The sequence below is a fragment of the Lytechinus pictus genome, chromosome 3 (genome assembly GCF_037042905.1).
Source record: "Lytechinus pictus isolate F3 Inbred chromosome 3, Lp3.0, whole genome shotgun sequence".
Classification (NCBI taxonomy): Eukaryota; Metazoa; Echinodermata; class Echinoidea; order Temnopleuroida; family Toxopneustidae; genus Lytechinus; species Lytechinus pictus.
The window spans coordinates 76,282,019-76,298,237 of NC_087247.1; the positions used below are offsets into that span (position 1 = coordinate 76,282,019).

A 16,219-nucleotide genomic window follows, 5' to 3' on the forward strand; every position below is an offset into this window, starting at 1 on the left:
CGCTTCGCGCTCGCATTGCCTGTTAAGTGATTCACAAATCTTGTTCAACATGGAGTTTAAATAACAAGTTTGGAAGTCAATATACAAAACACATTTCTCCTCGGAAATCAAACTTTCATTAATTTGTGTGATTTACAAATTGATTTTTAAAAAGTTCTCTGTAAAAATGTCAGTTTTATGGTCTAAATATTAACATTTTCCGCTCGCGCTGCGCGCTCGCGAATTTTTATTTATCAGGTACCTATTATTTTCATGTAGTCCATAAAGTTTCCAAAATATCCCTTTGTAGGTCTGATTGTCAAAACGTATCAGCCAGCGTTGCCATGCTTGCATTTCGGATTGGCGGGTTATGTATGTCTCAATATTGATAACAAACTACTTAAAATCCCCCTTTCATGACAGTTTATCAAAAATTTCGGCTCGCGATTTGCGCCCGCATTAATGGTTAAAACTATATCAACTGATTACTGATGCATCCTATTCATAATAAAAAAAGCAGTTCTTGAAATGTACACTGTTCACGCCATAATATCATCAGATTCCGCACCCTCATTATGCATTAATAATAAGATATCAATTTAATAATTAAATTGTCCCTTTTATTTAATCTCGCGCTTAGCAAGATGAATAGGAAGATATATAATCATCATATTAATATGATTACATGTCCTAAGGATGTCACGGTCCTATGTCTCAAACTTAAAGTAATAATGAAAAATATCAGCTCTTTATCAAGTGCGATTTATATCCACCTTACAATATTCCTACAAAGTGTTTGATATATAAAGTTTAAAATTGACCCCCTTTTTCAGTCGGAATATGAAATATTTAAAGCTCGCGCTCCGCGCTTTCTTTTATTTTCATGATAAAAGATGTATTTAGACTGCCTAGATTCTAGGTTTAAATCTGAAACACGCGCGCGCATGTTCTTTCAGTTATCCAGTTTCAGATCACAATATCAAAAATTTTCTGCTCGCCCTTTGTGCTCGAATCATTAATGTAGGAAGATCCCCCTTTCTCATTCTTTCATGATTTACAAAACATGAATAGAGTGTCCCGTTCTTATGAGGCGCCGAATGTACCAATATTATATAGAACAATTATTTGTTATATAATCATTATTTATTAAATAATAACTATTATTTATATATAATTTACATTTTATTTGTAAATAACTACTATTATATAAAATATCATTTCTAATTATTTATATATAATTCCAAGTAATACTTCATTATTTGTAAATAATAATAGTTCGACATTCCATTATTTATAAATAATGATTATTTGTTTTTCATTATTTATAAATAATGATTATTTGTTTTTCATTATTTATAAATAATGATTATTTGTTTTTCATTATTTACAAATAATGATTATTTGTTTTTCATTATTTATAAATAATGATTATTTGTTTTTCATTATTTATAAATAATGATTATTTGTTTTTCATTATTTACAAATAATGATTATTTGTTTTTCATTATTTATAAATAATGATTATTTGTTTTTCATTATTTATAAATAATGATTATTTGTTTTTCATTATTTATAAATAATGATTATTTGTTTTTCATTATTTATAAATAATTTGTTGAGTTTTCCATTATTTATAAATAATGATTATTTGTTAAATAATGAAAACGTCTACTTCATTATTTATAAATAATTTTTTCGAGTGCACCATTATTCTCATTATTTATAAATAATCATTATTTAATGTTCGAGTTTTCCATTATTTATAAATAAAGATTATTTGTTAAATAATGAAATATCTACTTCATTATTTATAAATAATAATTTTGTTTCAATATCCCATTATTTATAAATAATCATTATTTATAAACAATTTTTACAGTTTGCCATTATATACAAATAATCATTATTTATATACAAATAACCATTATTTATTAAATAATGCCATTATTTATTAAATAATGGAAAACTCGCTATAACATGCAAATGTGGACCGCCCATGATATGAATATTCATGATGCGATTTCCTTTTCCGTGATTTTTCTTCACAAATTTTTGTCCATTTCCTCTTCATAATGACATTTCTTGAAGCAATTTTCTAGGGATATGGTCTGATTGTAATATTCTTCATTTTCTATATAACTTCGTCTTCGTAGAAATATCAAAAAGTGTAATTTTATACGATTTTTCCTACAGTTCACAATCCCCATAGGCGCGCGTGTATCGTAGGGACAACCGGTGAATCGACGGAGTGCTCTTCATCGAAATACTACGTTGGTTGGTCCCCGGAAGTGGCGGGCGGAATTTAGCCCGAATCCTCGATGGAAGTCGATCAAGTGCATATATGAGCTGAGAGAGTGAAATATCCCCGGGGGGGCCACTTCCATTCACGAGTGGATACCATGCGCGACCATGGGGTCTCGAAACGCACCCTAAACACGTAATTTCCATATTCTGAAAATGCACCCCTTAACAAGTATTGGCGTGTGAAACCCTACCCTTAACAAGTATTGGAAACAAACGATCCTCTTGGCAAATATTCCCTGAAATGAACCCCTAAACAAGTACAGGAATGTTTTTATTGTTACGGCAGTCAGTCCGCAAGCCCTGAAAAAGTAGCTTCTTTTATCCAAGTGATATTCATGACAAGAGGGTTTTTGCATAGTTAATGAGCTTGGTGCGAACCAAAACACCTCTTTTTATTCGGCCATTGCTGCTCTAAATATTGACCAAATTTCATGTTTTTGGTATCTTTGTAAAGAAGAAGAATCATTCTTTTAGGTCATGTGTTTGGATTTTTAAAAGAATGTTGTAATATAGGAAAAACTTTTGATCTAAAACATGAAACAAAATATTTTTTTTCATGCAACAAAAGTTGTTGTTTTCACACTTAATTTCTGTTTAGGCACAAATGATTTTTTAATCATGATAAAGCTGAAGATCTAAGCTTTAATATGATATAATTTTTATAAGAAGATGTATTTTAGATGGGTCAGCAGCCAGCTTTTCATAGGCCAAGTACATTTTGCAGCTCAAAAACAAGAATACTACGCTCTGATTGGTCATAGACCACACACCCACGCAAATTCCAATGTTCCCCACACTGGGCCTCTGCAAGGTCACACTCACCATGTGGTAATCTCTTCAAATTACCCGCGCCTGTTTGTTTTGAAAACAGTATTCAGCCAATCAGAACTCTGGATTTTATGTTACTCAGAAATTTCAGTAATCTCGTCTTGCATCTTGATGGATATAACTGGCTGCTGACCCATCTAAAAGATGCCACATATCAAGAGTGACATTGTAAGAAAGTATAGAGTTTGAGCTTTCTGATGATATAAATAATGTTGGTGCCTAAAACACAAAATGTTGCACAATGCACAAGTGAAAACAGAGGAAGAAAATTCTGTTTGATGCATCTTTTCAGGTAAAAAATTCACTTATTTATCAAAATATTTCATTCAAAAGAAATGACCAATATAAAAGGGTAACATTTACTCTTGCCCATGGTACAAAAATAATCAATATTACTCAAGGAGAAAGTGGTTAAATTCTTTGAGAAAGAAAGTCTCACAATTCACGAGATTTTGCAGGGACATGAATTCAGCCACGAGAGGACTTGGATAAATCTTGCTCATTTGCTCATTAACACAGGGGCTTGCGGACTGACTGACGGGTCCTTCGGTCGTCGGCTTTACCTTATTTGGTTTAGTACGACCCCAACTTCTACACCTCGCGCAAATCGGACTCTAAACACGAAGTGTTGGGGGCAAAAAGGACATCCTTTATAAAACCTTTTAATTTTGTTTTATCATCCCCGCAAATTCGACCCTAAACACGTAATTTTCCTAGCGAAATAGATACCCTTTTTTCATTATTTTTGTGTTTTTGACACCCTTATCACGTTACGTACGTAACGTGCCCTATCGTGAAAAAGACACCCTTCTTACGTGTTTTTTTGGTCGCGCATGGTATCCACTCGTCAATGTAAGTGGCCCCCCCGGGGAAATATCAGTGTACTTGTACAGGCCCTTCTACTTTTTATAAATATTTCTTGTTGCTTTTTTTGTTAAGTTAATTTTTCCTGGTGTAGAGATAAGTTTCAGTTCTAATAATGCACTTCAAATACATTTTGGAGTGTCTGTTTGAGGCATTTGGGGCGATTTCACCCTGGCCCCAAAATGCTCGCAACGACAATACGGGGGCATGATGACCCCTAATTTTTTAAAAACTTATTTTTCTATTGAAAATTATCACAAAATTCACCAAAAGTGTGCACGAAAGCCTTCGTATTTCACTTTTAAAACTCCAAAAAGTGCCCAAATGACAAGCTTGGTCGCTTCGCTGTGTCGCGCTTTCAACTTGAGAAAGTTTACGCGTCTGCTTCCCCCCCCCCCCCCCTCCTCCGAAAGAAATTCTGTATACGGCCATGCTCTAAAGAGCCTGGCACATTGATTTATGTATACTTCATTTTCATTATTTTTATCTCATTATATCATCATGGCCTTATACGCAGAATTTTTTCCGGGGGGGGGGGGGGGGGGGTGGGGGGAGCAGGACGCGCGCGTAAACTTTCTCATAAAAATCTTGAAAAAGCGAAGCGACCAAGCTTGTCATTTGAGCTTGGTTGCGTCGCTGTCTCGCTTTCAAGATTTTTTTTAGAAACTTTACGCGCGTCCTAGCTGCTCCCCCCCCCCCCCGGTAAAAATTCTGTGTAAGGCCATGATGATAATGTGATAAAAATAATGAAAATGAAAAGTACATATAAATCAATGTGCCATATGCTCTTTTGAGCATGGCCGTTCACAGAATTTCTTTCGGGGGGTGGGGGCAGACGCGTGTAAACGTTCTCAAGTTGAAAGCGAGACAGCGAAGCGATCAAGCTTGTCATTTGGGCTTGGTCCTCTGGATGTCTCGCTTTCAAGATTTTTTTGAGAAAGTTTACGCGCGTCATGCTCCGGCCCCGGCCCCCCTGGAAAAAATTATGCGTAAGGCCATGTTGATAATGAGATAAAAATAATGAAAATGAAAGTATACACTGTAAAAAGTTTACTGTAGATTTTACAGTAAATTACTGGCAACTCTGCTGCACGGTAATTTACTGTAATTTTTATTTTACAGTAAGCTACTGTAGTTTCGTCCTACAGTAAATTACTGTAAATTTGAACTAGCTACAGGAAAATACCGTGAAAAGTGCTGTAGCTTACTGTAAAATTTACCAAATTTTAGAATTGTTGCTACTGTAAATTTGGTTAAATTACAGTAAACTACAGTAAATTTCCCTTGCATTACAGTGAGGTACTGTACACTTCCTACAGTAAAATGCTGTACACCTTCCCAATTTACCCCCAGTACTGTACACTCCCTACAGTAATTTACTGTAAATTGACCCCATTTACAGTATGTTTTACTGTAATTGGCACAACTTCCAATGACAAAAATACACTTGAGTAAAACTTTTGAATGAAACTTTGAAAAGTCTTTATTGCATTAACATGCAGTAGAACTGACAATGCCATATTTCACAAACAGTACAATTTTTGTAAGGATCATGGGCAAAATGCTGGCAAGTAGAATGTGTTGCATAATCAAATTTCAAAGATGACAATTATACAGAAACTATGTACACAGAAATGTCCTAAGAATGCTGATGTTCATTACAGACCTGTTCACTAATGTAGTCAAATTTCATGAATACTTTGTTCCTCTGGATTTGGTAATAGGTAATTACCATGTACTGAATGGTATTACAATAAGTGGCATCCTTTTTGCATGCATAAACTCTTTATGTATTTGTTGGACCTGTCAGAGCAAGCAACAAAGGTTGTAAGAACAACCATAAAATTTGGTTGGTGTTACTTTATCTGCTGTTTGCAATTCAGTTGACTTAAACATTTTGTAAATAAATCTATTCAAGAAGTAAAATTCACCTTGCATGCATTAAAGTAGTTGTAATTGCTAACCTTACACAAACTTTCAGGCCACTGTATATTAAATGAGAGTACATTAATGAACAGGTGTGTTTTAAAGCAATCCATTTACATGAAGGGTACCATAATCATTCAAATATTCAGTCATAACCCATTAGAATCAATTACAAGTGAAAGCAATTTTTCACTTATGCAACTATACTGCCTGAAATAATGGCAAACTTTCAATTTCTTTAAGAAAACAAATCTGACTAAAGTGAACTTCCTTCTAGGAGGGCTTGTCTCAGCTGACCTTGGATGAACACTGGATGAACATACACACGCACACACACACACGCACACACACACAGACTCTCTATCTCTTACATCCACATATCCGTAGTAACACGCAAAATGCTTACTCCATGGTAACCTGACGACAATGCTTCTACCAGAAGAAAACTGAATTTTTAAGTGAAACTTCTCACTTATGAGTAATTTTACATGTATACTATTAATTGATAAAAAATTAAGTGTATGTCAACTTCTTATATATACATATTCCCAAAAATCTTATTAAGACAGAAAACCTTATTCAATCCTATATCAAAATAATGAATAGTCCTAAACACACACTGAACCAATAATTTATATTACAAGCATACAAATACATTAACTGCCATGAATACATTAAATTGTGACAATAATATTACATTGCATACAATATTCCTCACAAATAAAGTTTCTTATAACAGTACTATCAATTTGATATTGAAACTGGCAAGAAAGAACCCGAATGAGAGTATTGCTACCATTGCAAATACTTAATATTTACATGAATATTTGACGAACAAACATGTACAAATATGACCTCCAATTTTGCCAAAGTAATGTTTGTACTGTGACACTTGAACAGCTGCGAAAGTGAAAGTATGAAAATGTTATAATTCTGTGAACAAAATACAATGTAGTAAATCCTCAGTAATCATAATGAAGAAAAATGTCAATCTGTGAGAAGTATCTACAATTTTCAAATTTTTCTGTACTACATCATGCAAATCTGCTATTTTGAGAAACTCTTGAAATGTAATCAAAATGTCACATGCTTTTTCATTTGAGGAATTTCTGATACATTTAATATCCTTTTCTGACTATAAGAAAACAAAAAATTGCTACATCACCTTAAGATTTCCTGAATTTCTTGATATAATTTGGTCCTCTTTACAAAAATGGCTAACAGTCAGCCATGCATGATATGCAATAATGGAGATCACTGTGTCATTCATGTAATAATAATATAATAATAATCTCACTCCACCTTGGTAGGCTGTGTTAAAGCCACATACATTACAGAAGTTTACATCGTTCTCAGTAAACAGCTTATTGCAATATTTGTCAACATCTTGATGACCAAGCGCTTACTACGCAGTATATATATATATACATATATATATAATGTAGCACAATGTTGAAATCGAAATTGATTTACAGCAATGTTAATCCTAACTAAAGATGAATTTTCGACCACGAATGTTGGAAATAGATGCCTCCGCTACTGCCATACCAGAAATATATTTCCTAGTTTTTATTTCCATAAAGAAAAAAAAAACCCTCAAGACCTTTGATCTTGTGACTTCAAAATCTAGTCAGATAACTGTTTCTCAAAAAAGCAAATATATGCATTTGATTGAATCCAGAGAGCTTGAGATTTGACTTTCAGACCCAAAATCTTAATAGATCATTGTCACTTGTATATGCACAAATGAGCGAAGTTTGAAGTTGATTCGTCAAATGGTTTGGAGTTATTGCGAGAACGGTATATGTTATATGTACTTTATTGTATTCAATGACCTTGACTTTTGACCTTGAGACCCCAAAATCTGAACAGATCATTGTTACTTTAACATATACACACGAGACAAGTTTGAAGTTGATCTATCAAAGGGTTTTGGAGTTATTGTAAGAATGGTCTATTTCTTATGTATTTTAGTGAATTCTATGACCTTTGACCTTTGGACCCAAACACTTATCAGCTCATTGTCGCCCAGATATGTATCCTCAAGTCAAAAAGTATGAAGTTGACCTGTTGACCGGTTTTTAAGTTATCGCGAGAACGAAAGTGGGACAGACGGACCGACGGACAACACAAAAACATAATGCCTCCGACACCACCTTTGGTAGGCGGAGGCATACAAACAGTGTGTAGTGCCATATATCTATGTTTTTGTATGGTTCAAATTCGGTTGTAAGGAGATATTCTTAACTTTATTTTTCCAAGTATGAAACCCCTTTACATTTACAATTTCTATATGAATTTTACCCCTCCCCCACTCTTACTTGACCTGGATTTGAGAAACGGCTAAAATAAAGTTGTGGGCAATGTCAACTTAATAGCATATTCAAATGAATGTTCTCTCATAACTAGCATGTCGACAATCTATTTCAGCAAGTTTCTCATGTTATGCAATATTGGGCATAAACTCTGTAGTTGCTTGGTCAGACAAAGCTCAACCAATTATTCAAGAGGATGGTGACCAAGCGAACATAGTATTATTGGGTGATATATAAAATCACATGTTTTTAGATGATGGGGTATCGCGAGAACGAAAGTGGGACAGACGGACCGACGGACAACACAAAACATAATGCCTCCGACACCACCTTTGGTGGGCGGAGGCATACAAACAGTGTGTAGTGCCATATATCTATGTTTTTGTATGGTTCAAATTCGGTTGTAAGGAGATATTCTTAACTTTATTTTTCCAAGTATGAAACCCCTTTACATTTACAATTTCTATATGAATTTTACCCCTCCCCCACTCTTACTTGACCTGGATTTGAGAAACGGCTAAAATAAAGTTGTGGGCAATGTCAACTTAATAGCATATTCAAATGAATGTTCTCTCATAACTAGCATGTCGACAATCTATTTCAGCAAGTTTCTCATGTTATGCAATATTGGGCATAAACTCTGTAGTTGCTTGGTCAGACAAAGCTCAACCAATTATTCAAGAGGATGGTGACCAAGGGAACATAGTATTATTGGGTGATATATAAAATCACATGTTTTTAGATGATGGGGTAAAATGTACAAATCAGGAAATTAAAGCCACTGGAAATCAGCAAACCGACGCACAAATGACACTACTTTCGCGTTGCAGTGACTCTTCGACGCATGGCACTTCGACCCATCAGGGCTTATTCCGAGGAGACATCTGAGAGACAGGGAGAAAAAGATATTACAGAAAAAAAAAAAATAAAAACAATCAAATGAAAACTGAGGGAGTCAAAATAAATTGACAAACCTAAAATGAAATTTATCAAACAGTAATTATAGATGGCTCCATCAAGCCAGCTTTACTTAAAAAAGAATACTTTTTAAATCACTTTTTTCTATTGTTAGTACAGAGACACACTCTTCTCTACTCAAGTACGTAATCATTAACCTGCACCAAAATACACCAGATGTTAGTGTGCTAGTCGCTAATAAGTTCTTGAAATTTTGGAGTTCCCCACAGTACTGCTGGGTTTGCTTACTTTCAAAACGTGACACTTGCAATGGAAATCATATTTGGCTCCCAAATAAATGCAGAAGTACTGTGAAGAATGTCTTTGTTTTCTAAGGCAAGGCAACAGTCGGATGTTGCTCGCTCCATCAAGTCGCAAAGCAGTAGCACATTAATAAAAAGCCTATTTATCAGATAAGAAAGTATGTTCTAGAATCAAAATGCTTAAATTTATGAGCTGCTCGGATGTGACGTCACAACATCATAACTTGAAATATTCACAACTCTAACAAAAAATTTTGACGGATTTTCTTCAAACCTTCACCAATATTTTTCTTTATTTTTCCACATTTTTAAAAATCAAGTTATTTTTCAGACTGAAATTCCATTTAGCTAGGATGTCCATGAAATTGGACTTATGTCAGTTCCAGAAAATGGTCCGATATTTTGCATGCCATATTGTACCTCTGAATGAACTCCAGTGTTGCTGCAGCCGTGCTTGGATATTCCAAATTGAGGTTGTAATAGGTGGCAAAAAGGTATGCCACCCCACAAAGCCTTCAGTTGTTGATGATAAATGGCCAATAACTCTGCTTTCAACCATGACCATCCACTGGGACTTGGCCGAGTCAAATGGATCTCCTATCAAACAAAATAATGTTAAGATTTAATCGTTATGAGCTTCATTTTCTATAATTTGTTTTAACACTAGCTGATGGGAAAATCTCTGGTACAAATTCACTAGAGTAAAATTCAGTTATTTATTTCCAATTGTCCTGATTCCCCCCCCCCCCCCCCCTTATGGACGCGTTACAAAGTGAAAAACTATAATTTATGTTTTTTGCCCAGTTTTAAAGGCTGGGATCATGCAGTATTCACATTTCTCTTTTGTTAATGACTGCATATAATTACAAGCATGGCAAATCTGAAATGCTGAAAGTGAAAGATGTACATATGAAATACAAGTCTGTTTAAGAAAATTGACACAAAATAAACGTACATGTCTGTACAGATTTAGTCTAAACCTAAATCTGAGAATGTTTTAAATGTCTGTATTATATTATTCTAAGAGGTTTGATTAAAAACACTGGAAGTTGTCATGCACCTTGGATTATGAGTTTGGGTGAATCAGATGCATCTCCCTCTTTCTCCATGTCCTCAGCAGTATCTGTAACCTGAAAAGATATGATAATCCCATGTTTCCATTACCATTACACACAAGATTCAACTCTTCAGTGTCATTTAATTGATTTTAATTTTCATACAGCATGCAGTCCCCAAGAGTGAAGGTCCAATACAATCTAGAAATAATCATCAATTAATTTTCAATTATGTACCACCTCGAAGGGGGAAGGGCAAGTGATCTCTCTCATTTCTTTTTTCAAATGGGGGCGTGCCTTAGCAACAAAACACCCCCCCCCCCCCACAACAAAAAATTAAAAATTGAAGAAAAAAAAAGAAAAAAAAACAGATCTAAGGAAAGGTTCCACAAAGGGTCTTGAAAAGTCCAGAGTCATCGATACAAAAGCAATTATTAAATACTAACTTTTTCACTCGGGACTAATAGCGCAAAACATTTTTCAGGAGAGTAATTATTAAATCTTACATCACGGATGAGGAAAAGGGAGTCATTCCCTTCTTTAAACAGGCTCTGCAACCCTCTCAGCACACCAGATGCTACATCATGCAGGTTTGCATCATCTTTTGCAGCCGCAGCTTCCACGAGAAGTACTGGAGGAAGAGAGAGAGGGAAAAAATAGAAAAAAATAATAAGTTGAATGAGTAGGGTCCTGGGCAGGAGGGGAGGGAGATAGGGGACAAGAAGATAGACATGGAATGAGTAAGAAGCAAAATGAGAAAGAGTTTGACAAGATGGAAGAGATATGAGAAGTAGGAGAAGCCAAAAGAAGAGATAAGAATTAATTAGAATATTAAAAGAGGAAATGAAAAAAAAAGAAAAGGAAAGGGGAGGTGGCAAGAAGGAAGGCAAAGGAGAAGAAATTGGTGAAGAAAGAAGACAAAGGAGGTGAATAATTAGAAGCAGCGGGAAGAAAAGGACAAAACAAAAAAGTGGAGAACCGAGAAGTAGAAATATAGAGTTGGAAAAAAAAATTGTTTGTGTGTTATTTGTGATCAACTTTAAAAATATTTACAAATGGATAAGTCTATATTTTCAAGAAAAGTTTACCATTATCAAAGTGTAAAAACTGCAATAGCAAAGGAAATATATATGTGTTACATTGTGAAAAAGACACAAATGAATTCATGGGAGTATCCCCCTTCCCCATCCTTGGCTAATTATATGCACGCGCACGCTTTCAAACAGTGATGACGTCACAATGCAAAAGACCAGACTGTAACAGACGATTGCCCACGGTCGGCCGGAACTCCTTGCCATATCGCCGCCATATCGCTAGCGCTAGCGCGCGCTGCATGCATGCGCTGGCTAGCTAGCTCGCACCATACAGCACTGCACTAGCACTGCATGACTGTACTGTACGAGTATGGCCAGGGTTGCATGGCTAAACTGCGTGCAGACATCGGAATCCGATGCAATCTATCTAGCTGATCTAGCAAAAAGTAGCGTAATGAAATTTAGTCGATATGATGGAATTGCTAAGAGGCATTTTAATGATAATTTCAACACATACCAAATTTCTATGCATAGGTCTTTACTATTTTTTAGCAAGTTAAAAACAGTCAAAATAAATTGAGTCAACACCCCGCACAACTCTAACTCTAAAGTCTAAGTCTAAATCTACACAGTACACATCTTCCGTAGACAACATCCGCACAACACACATTAACACATACATCTTCATAGACAACAGAGAGAGAGCGCGAAAAGTGAGGATGGTGAATGTCAGAGTTCCATGAAAGATTACATTATATGTAAAACAGTTCAACAAAACATTTCTACATGTGAAGGATCTACAGGATGAAAATATCACTACTTACCAGGGAATGTGTACTTGACCGGAGACGTAAAGTTGAATTCAAAACAACAGCAGTTCCGACGGCACTTCTTATCGATCTGACACTCGAAATTTTGCAAGAATTTATGCTCCGCGCCGAGTATAGTAAGAGGCGCATGCGCGTGTGACGTGTTGTATCCCAGAATGCATTTCGCGTGCTCAATTACAGTAAATTACTGTAAAGTTGATCTCCCAAAAAAAGAACTCGAATGATTGCTGTAAATTACCGTGAACCGCGTGAATAATACGGCAAATTACTGTAAAATCATCATTACAGTATCTTACCCAGGTAACAAGCCAACGTTGGCTCCACGTTGGAAACTCGAAAGTCGTTGGACGTTGGAAAAACTTGATGGATTAACGTTGAATCGACGTTGGAAACTAGTTTGATGGAAAGATGATGGACAATCAACAATGACACGACGTTGGCAACGTTGGAAACTTGTTAGTTGGAGAGTTGTTGGACAGTCGACAATGTGCACAACGTTGGAAACACGTTTGATTGGATAGTTGTTGAACAGCCAGCAAAGGCACAACGTTGGCAACATTGGAAACTAGTTCGCTGGAAAGTTGTTGAACAACCGACAATGGCACAACGTTGACAAAGTTGGAAACTAGTTTGTTGGAGATTTGTTGGACGGTCGGCAATGGCACAACGTTGGAGACTAGTAAGTTGGAGAGTTGTTGGACAGTCGACAATGTCACAACGTTGGAGACACGTTTGATTGGATAGTTGTTGACAGCCAGCAAAGGCACAACGTTGGCAACGTTGGAAACTAGTTCGCTGGAAAGTTGTTGAACAATCAACAATGACACGACGTTGGCAACGTTGGAAACTTGTTAGTTGGAGAGTTGTTGGACAGTCGACAATGGCACAACGATGGAAACTAGTAGGTTGGAGATTAGTCGGATAGTCGACGATGACACAAGGTTGGCAACGTTGGAAACTAGTTCGATGGAAAGTTGTTGAACAACCAACTATGGCACAACGTTGTCAAAGCTAGAAACTAGTTCGATGGAGATTTGTTGGATAGTCGACGATGGCACAACGTTGGAAACTGGTAGATTGGAGATCAGTTAGATAGTATACAATGACACAACGTTGATAAAGCTGGAAACTAGTTAGATGGGAGGTTGTTGAACAACTGACACTGGCACAACGTTGGAAACTGGTAGATTGGAGATCAGTAGGATAGTCGACGATGACACAACGTTGGAAAGTTGTTGAACAACAGACAATGGCACAACATTGGAAACTAGTGTGTTGGAGATTTGTTGGACAGCCAACAACGTCACAACGTTGGAAACGCGTGTTTGATTGGATAGGTGTTGAACAGCCAACAAAGGCACAGCGTTGACTACGTCGGAAACTAGTTCGATGGAGAGTTGCTGAACAACCGACAAAGGAACAACGTTGGAAACTATTTTCTTGGAGATTTGTTGGACAGTCGACAATGGCACAACGTTGACAAAGTTGGAAACTAGTTTGATGGAGAGTTGTTGAACAACGGACAATGGCACAACGTGGACAGCGTAATTGGAATAGTTTATTGGAGAGTTGTTGACAGTTAACATTGACACAATGTTGGAAACTATAGTTTGTTGGATATTTGTTTGACAGTCAACATAATATCCCGGCATAATATACACAGTGTTGAGAACGTTAGAAACTGGTTCATTGGAGAATTGATAATTGATAAAGTTGGCGGAGTACAGCAAGTCTGCATATGCCGACTTAACCCAAGACAAGACAAGACTACTCGCATAATTTCCAATGGGGCCAAGGGGGGGGGGTCGATCAAGTAAGTTTGCTTGTCTATCCATGTCACCCTTGGTATCCCCCAGCAATAAGGGGAAAAGAAATCGAGAGAGAAGGAAAATAATGGGAAGGGAAAGAGGAACTAAAACTAAGTCTAATGGGAAAACAAAAATAAAGATGGGGTAAAATAGAGAGGCTGCATGCACCGGGGGATGCAAATGTGTCGATTAATATAGAAAATAAAGGAGAAAAACAAGAAAAAATGTAGTTCAAGACCAGAATTTCCAGAAACGCCCTCGTCCTTTGCAGCTGGCTAGGCCTTTCACAGTAAGTACGAGATATGTCATAGGCCTACCGTCACATAACTAGAAGAAATTGAAGAAGGAAATACAAGCATCAAATGTGCCTATTTGAAAATACCATACTATTCTGATGCGCAGAATTAGTCGCGACGTCGGACTCCTTCTTTCATGTCTGTGTAGTCTGCTTCCTTCAATTTTGAACTTGAAGAATCTGGCAGAATTTGGACTGGATAGTGGATATAGACAATTAAATTCCAGAATATCTAGTGATCTGGAACAGTACTTATAAGCTGCATATTTAGGACCTACAATCTACAGTGGAATTTTCTTTGCGCTTGCAGATAATCGGTAACTGCAACCATTGATCCCCTCCGAAAGATCCCGGAGTCAGCTTCTGTGCGCGTACATTCCGACGCTAGTATATTCGTGTACTGTAAGTAGTAGTAAAGTAGTACTTAACAGTAACACCAGTCACTGCACAATATAACATACTAACTAACCTCGTAATCAGCTTGTGTGAGTGACTAATACTAACCTCGCAATACGTGTGAGTGGGAACGAGTATGCGATACCAATGGCAAGGCAACAGTCATTGGATGATTTTCAAGTACAGTGTTGAAATCTGGTGTTGGTGTAACCCAGGGAGCTCCGCGCCGGCCCGCGCAGCGGGCCGGAGCCCAGGGGCTTACCGTGTAATTCACCATACCCATGGTAGTAGCGTGAAGTATGGTCTAAATAATTATCCGAATAAATAGTTAAAACAGAAATTAAGCACTTACCACGATTATATGGATGAAGGTCTAACGAGTGGCAGCTTCCCGGGGGGGGCACTCAGTATATAATGCATAGTGGGTATGTGCCGCGGAGGGGACCCCCATTTTTACACTCAAATTTCCGTTCCAAGGCATAGCATTTTTGTCTTATTGAGAAAAAGAACAAAGAAAGCCGCTCCAAGGCATAGCATTTCCTTCTTATCGAGAAAAAAGAAGAAAGAAATCCGCTCCAAAGCTTCGCATATTTTTCGTTACGCCGTTCCGGTCGCATTGATCTGCTACAATTTTGGTGAAAAGCGGCCGTAGAGCGCTTTCCAACCATCGCCTAAGCGCGAGCGCACCCGGCGGAGGCCGCGCAAGCTGCGTCATGCACGATTGCCCGTTCCATAGGGATGCATACGCACTCACAGAGATACGGAGATCCGTTCCGAGGACCCCCGTTTTCACAAACATTGGTAGTTCCGAAGCCCGTTCCAAGGACCCTCCTTTTTACAATAAGCCCGCTCCAAGGCCCCCGTTTTTTGCCTCGCCCGCGGCACACCCCTACCACTTTTTTGGTCGAGTGCCCCCCCCGGGGGCAGCTTCCTGACATCGAGGCACAGACTGGAACCTCAAAAAACGAAAAGTTCTGTTGCGGTAGCTCTCCTCTTTCAGAATTCAAAACAAAATGGCCGATTGAGACAAACAAAATGGCCGATTGAGACCGAGGCTAATAGCACTAGCGCATATAGACTTTGTCAAATTCGCGCATGCGACCTACACCCTCGGTACCGGTCTCGAACGGCCATTTTGCTATGAATTCTGAAAGAAGGAGAGCTACCGCGACAGAACTTTCGTTTTTTGAGGTTCCAGTCTGTGCCTCGATGTCAGGAAGCTGCCACTCGTTAGACCTTCATCCATATAATCGTGGTAAGTGCTTAATTTCTGTTTTAACTATTTATTCGGATAATTATTTAGACCATACTTCACGCTACTACCGTGGGTATGGTGAATTACACGGTAAGCCCATGGGCTCCGGC

At 37.3% G+C, this 16,219-nt stretch overlaps 1 protein-coding gene across 1 annotated transcript; it reads right to left on the reverse strand.

The window, feature by feature from the left end:
* Nucleotides 1-5,433: 5,433 nt before the first annotated feature.
* Nucleotides 5,434-15,988, reverse strand: LOC135153465 (uncharacterized). The gene is made up of 6 exons (XM_064096084.1): nucleotides 15,983-15,988; nucleotides 12,350-12,455; nucleotides 10,998-11,122; nucleotides 10,497-10,566; nucleotides 9,857-10,033; nucleotides 5,434-9,100 (listed from the first exon to the last, which is right to left on the reverse strand). The coding sequence occupies exons 1-6, from the start codon at nucleotides 15,986-15,988 to the stop codon at nucleotides 9,084-9,086; spliced, it is 501 nt and encodes a 166-aa protein (XP_063952154.1). The 3' UTR covers nucleotides 5,434-9,083.
* Nucleotides 15,989-16,219: the final 231 nt, after the last annotated feature.

What these genes read in the sequence shown, in the direction of transcription:
- LOC135153465 (XM_064096084.1), bottom strand. An exon ending in GGTCAAGTACACATTCCCTG is followed by an intron (nt 11,123 to 12,349) that starts GTAAGTAGTGAT and finishes CTCTTCCTCCAG; the next exon opens with TACTTCTCGTGGAAGCTGCG. An exon ending in CCCTTTTCCTCATCCGTGAT is followed by an intron (nt 10,567 to 10,997) that starts GTAAGATTTAAT and finishes ATATCTTTTCAG; the next exon opens with GTTACAGATACTGCTGAGGA.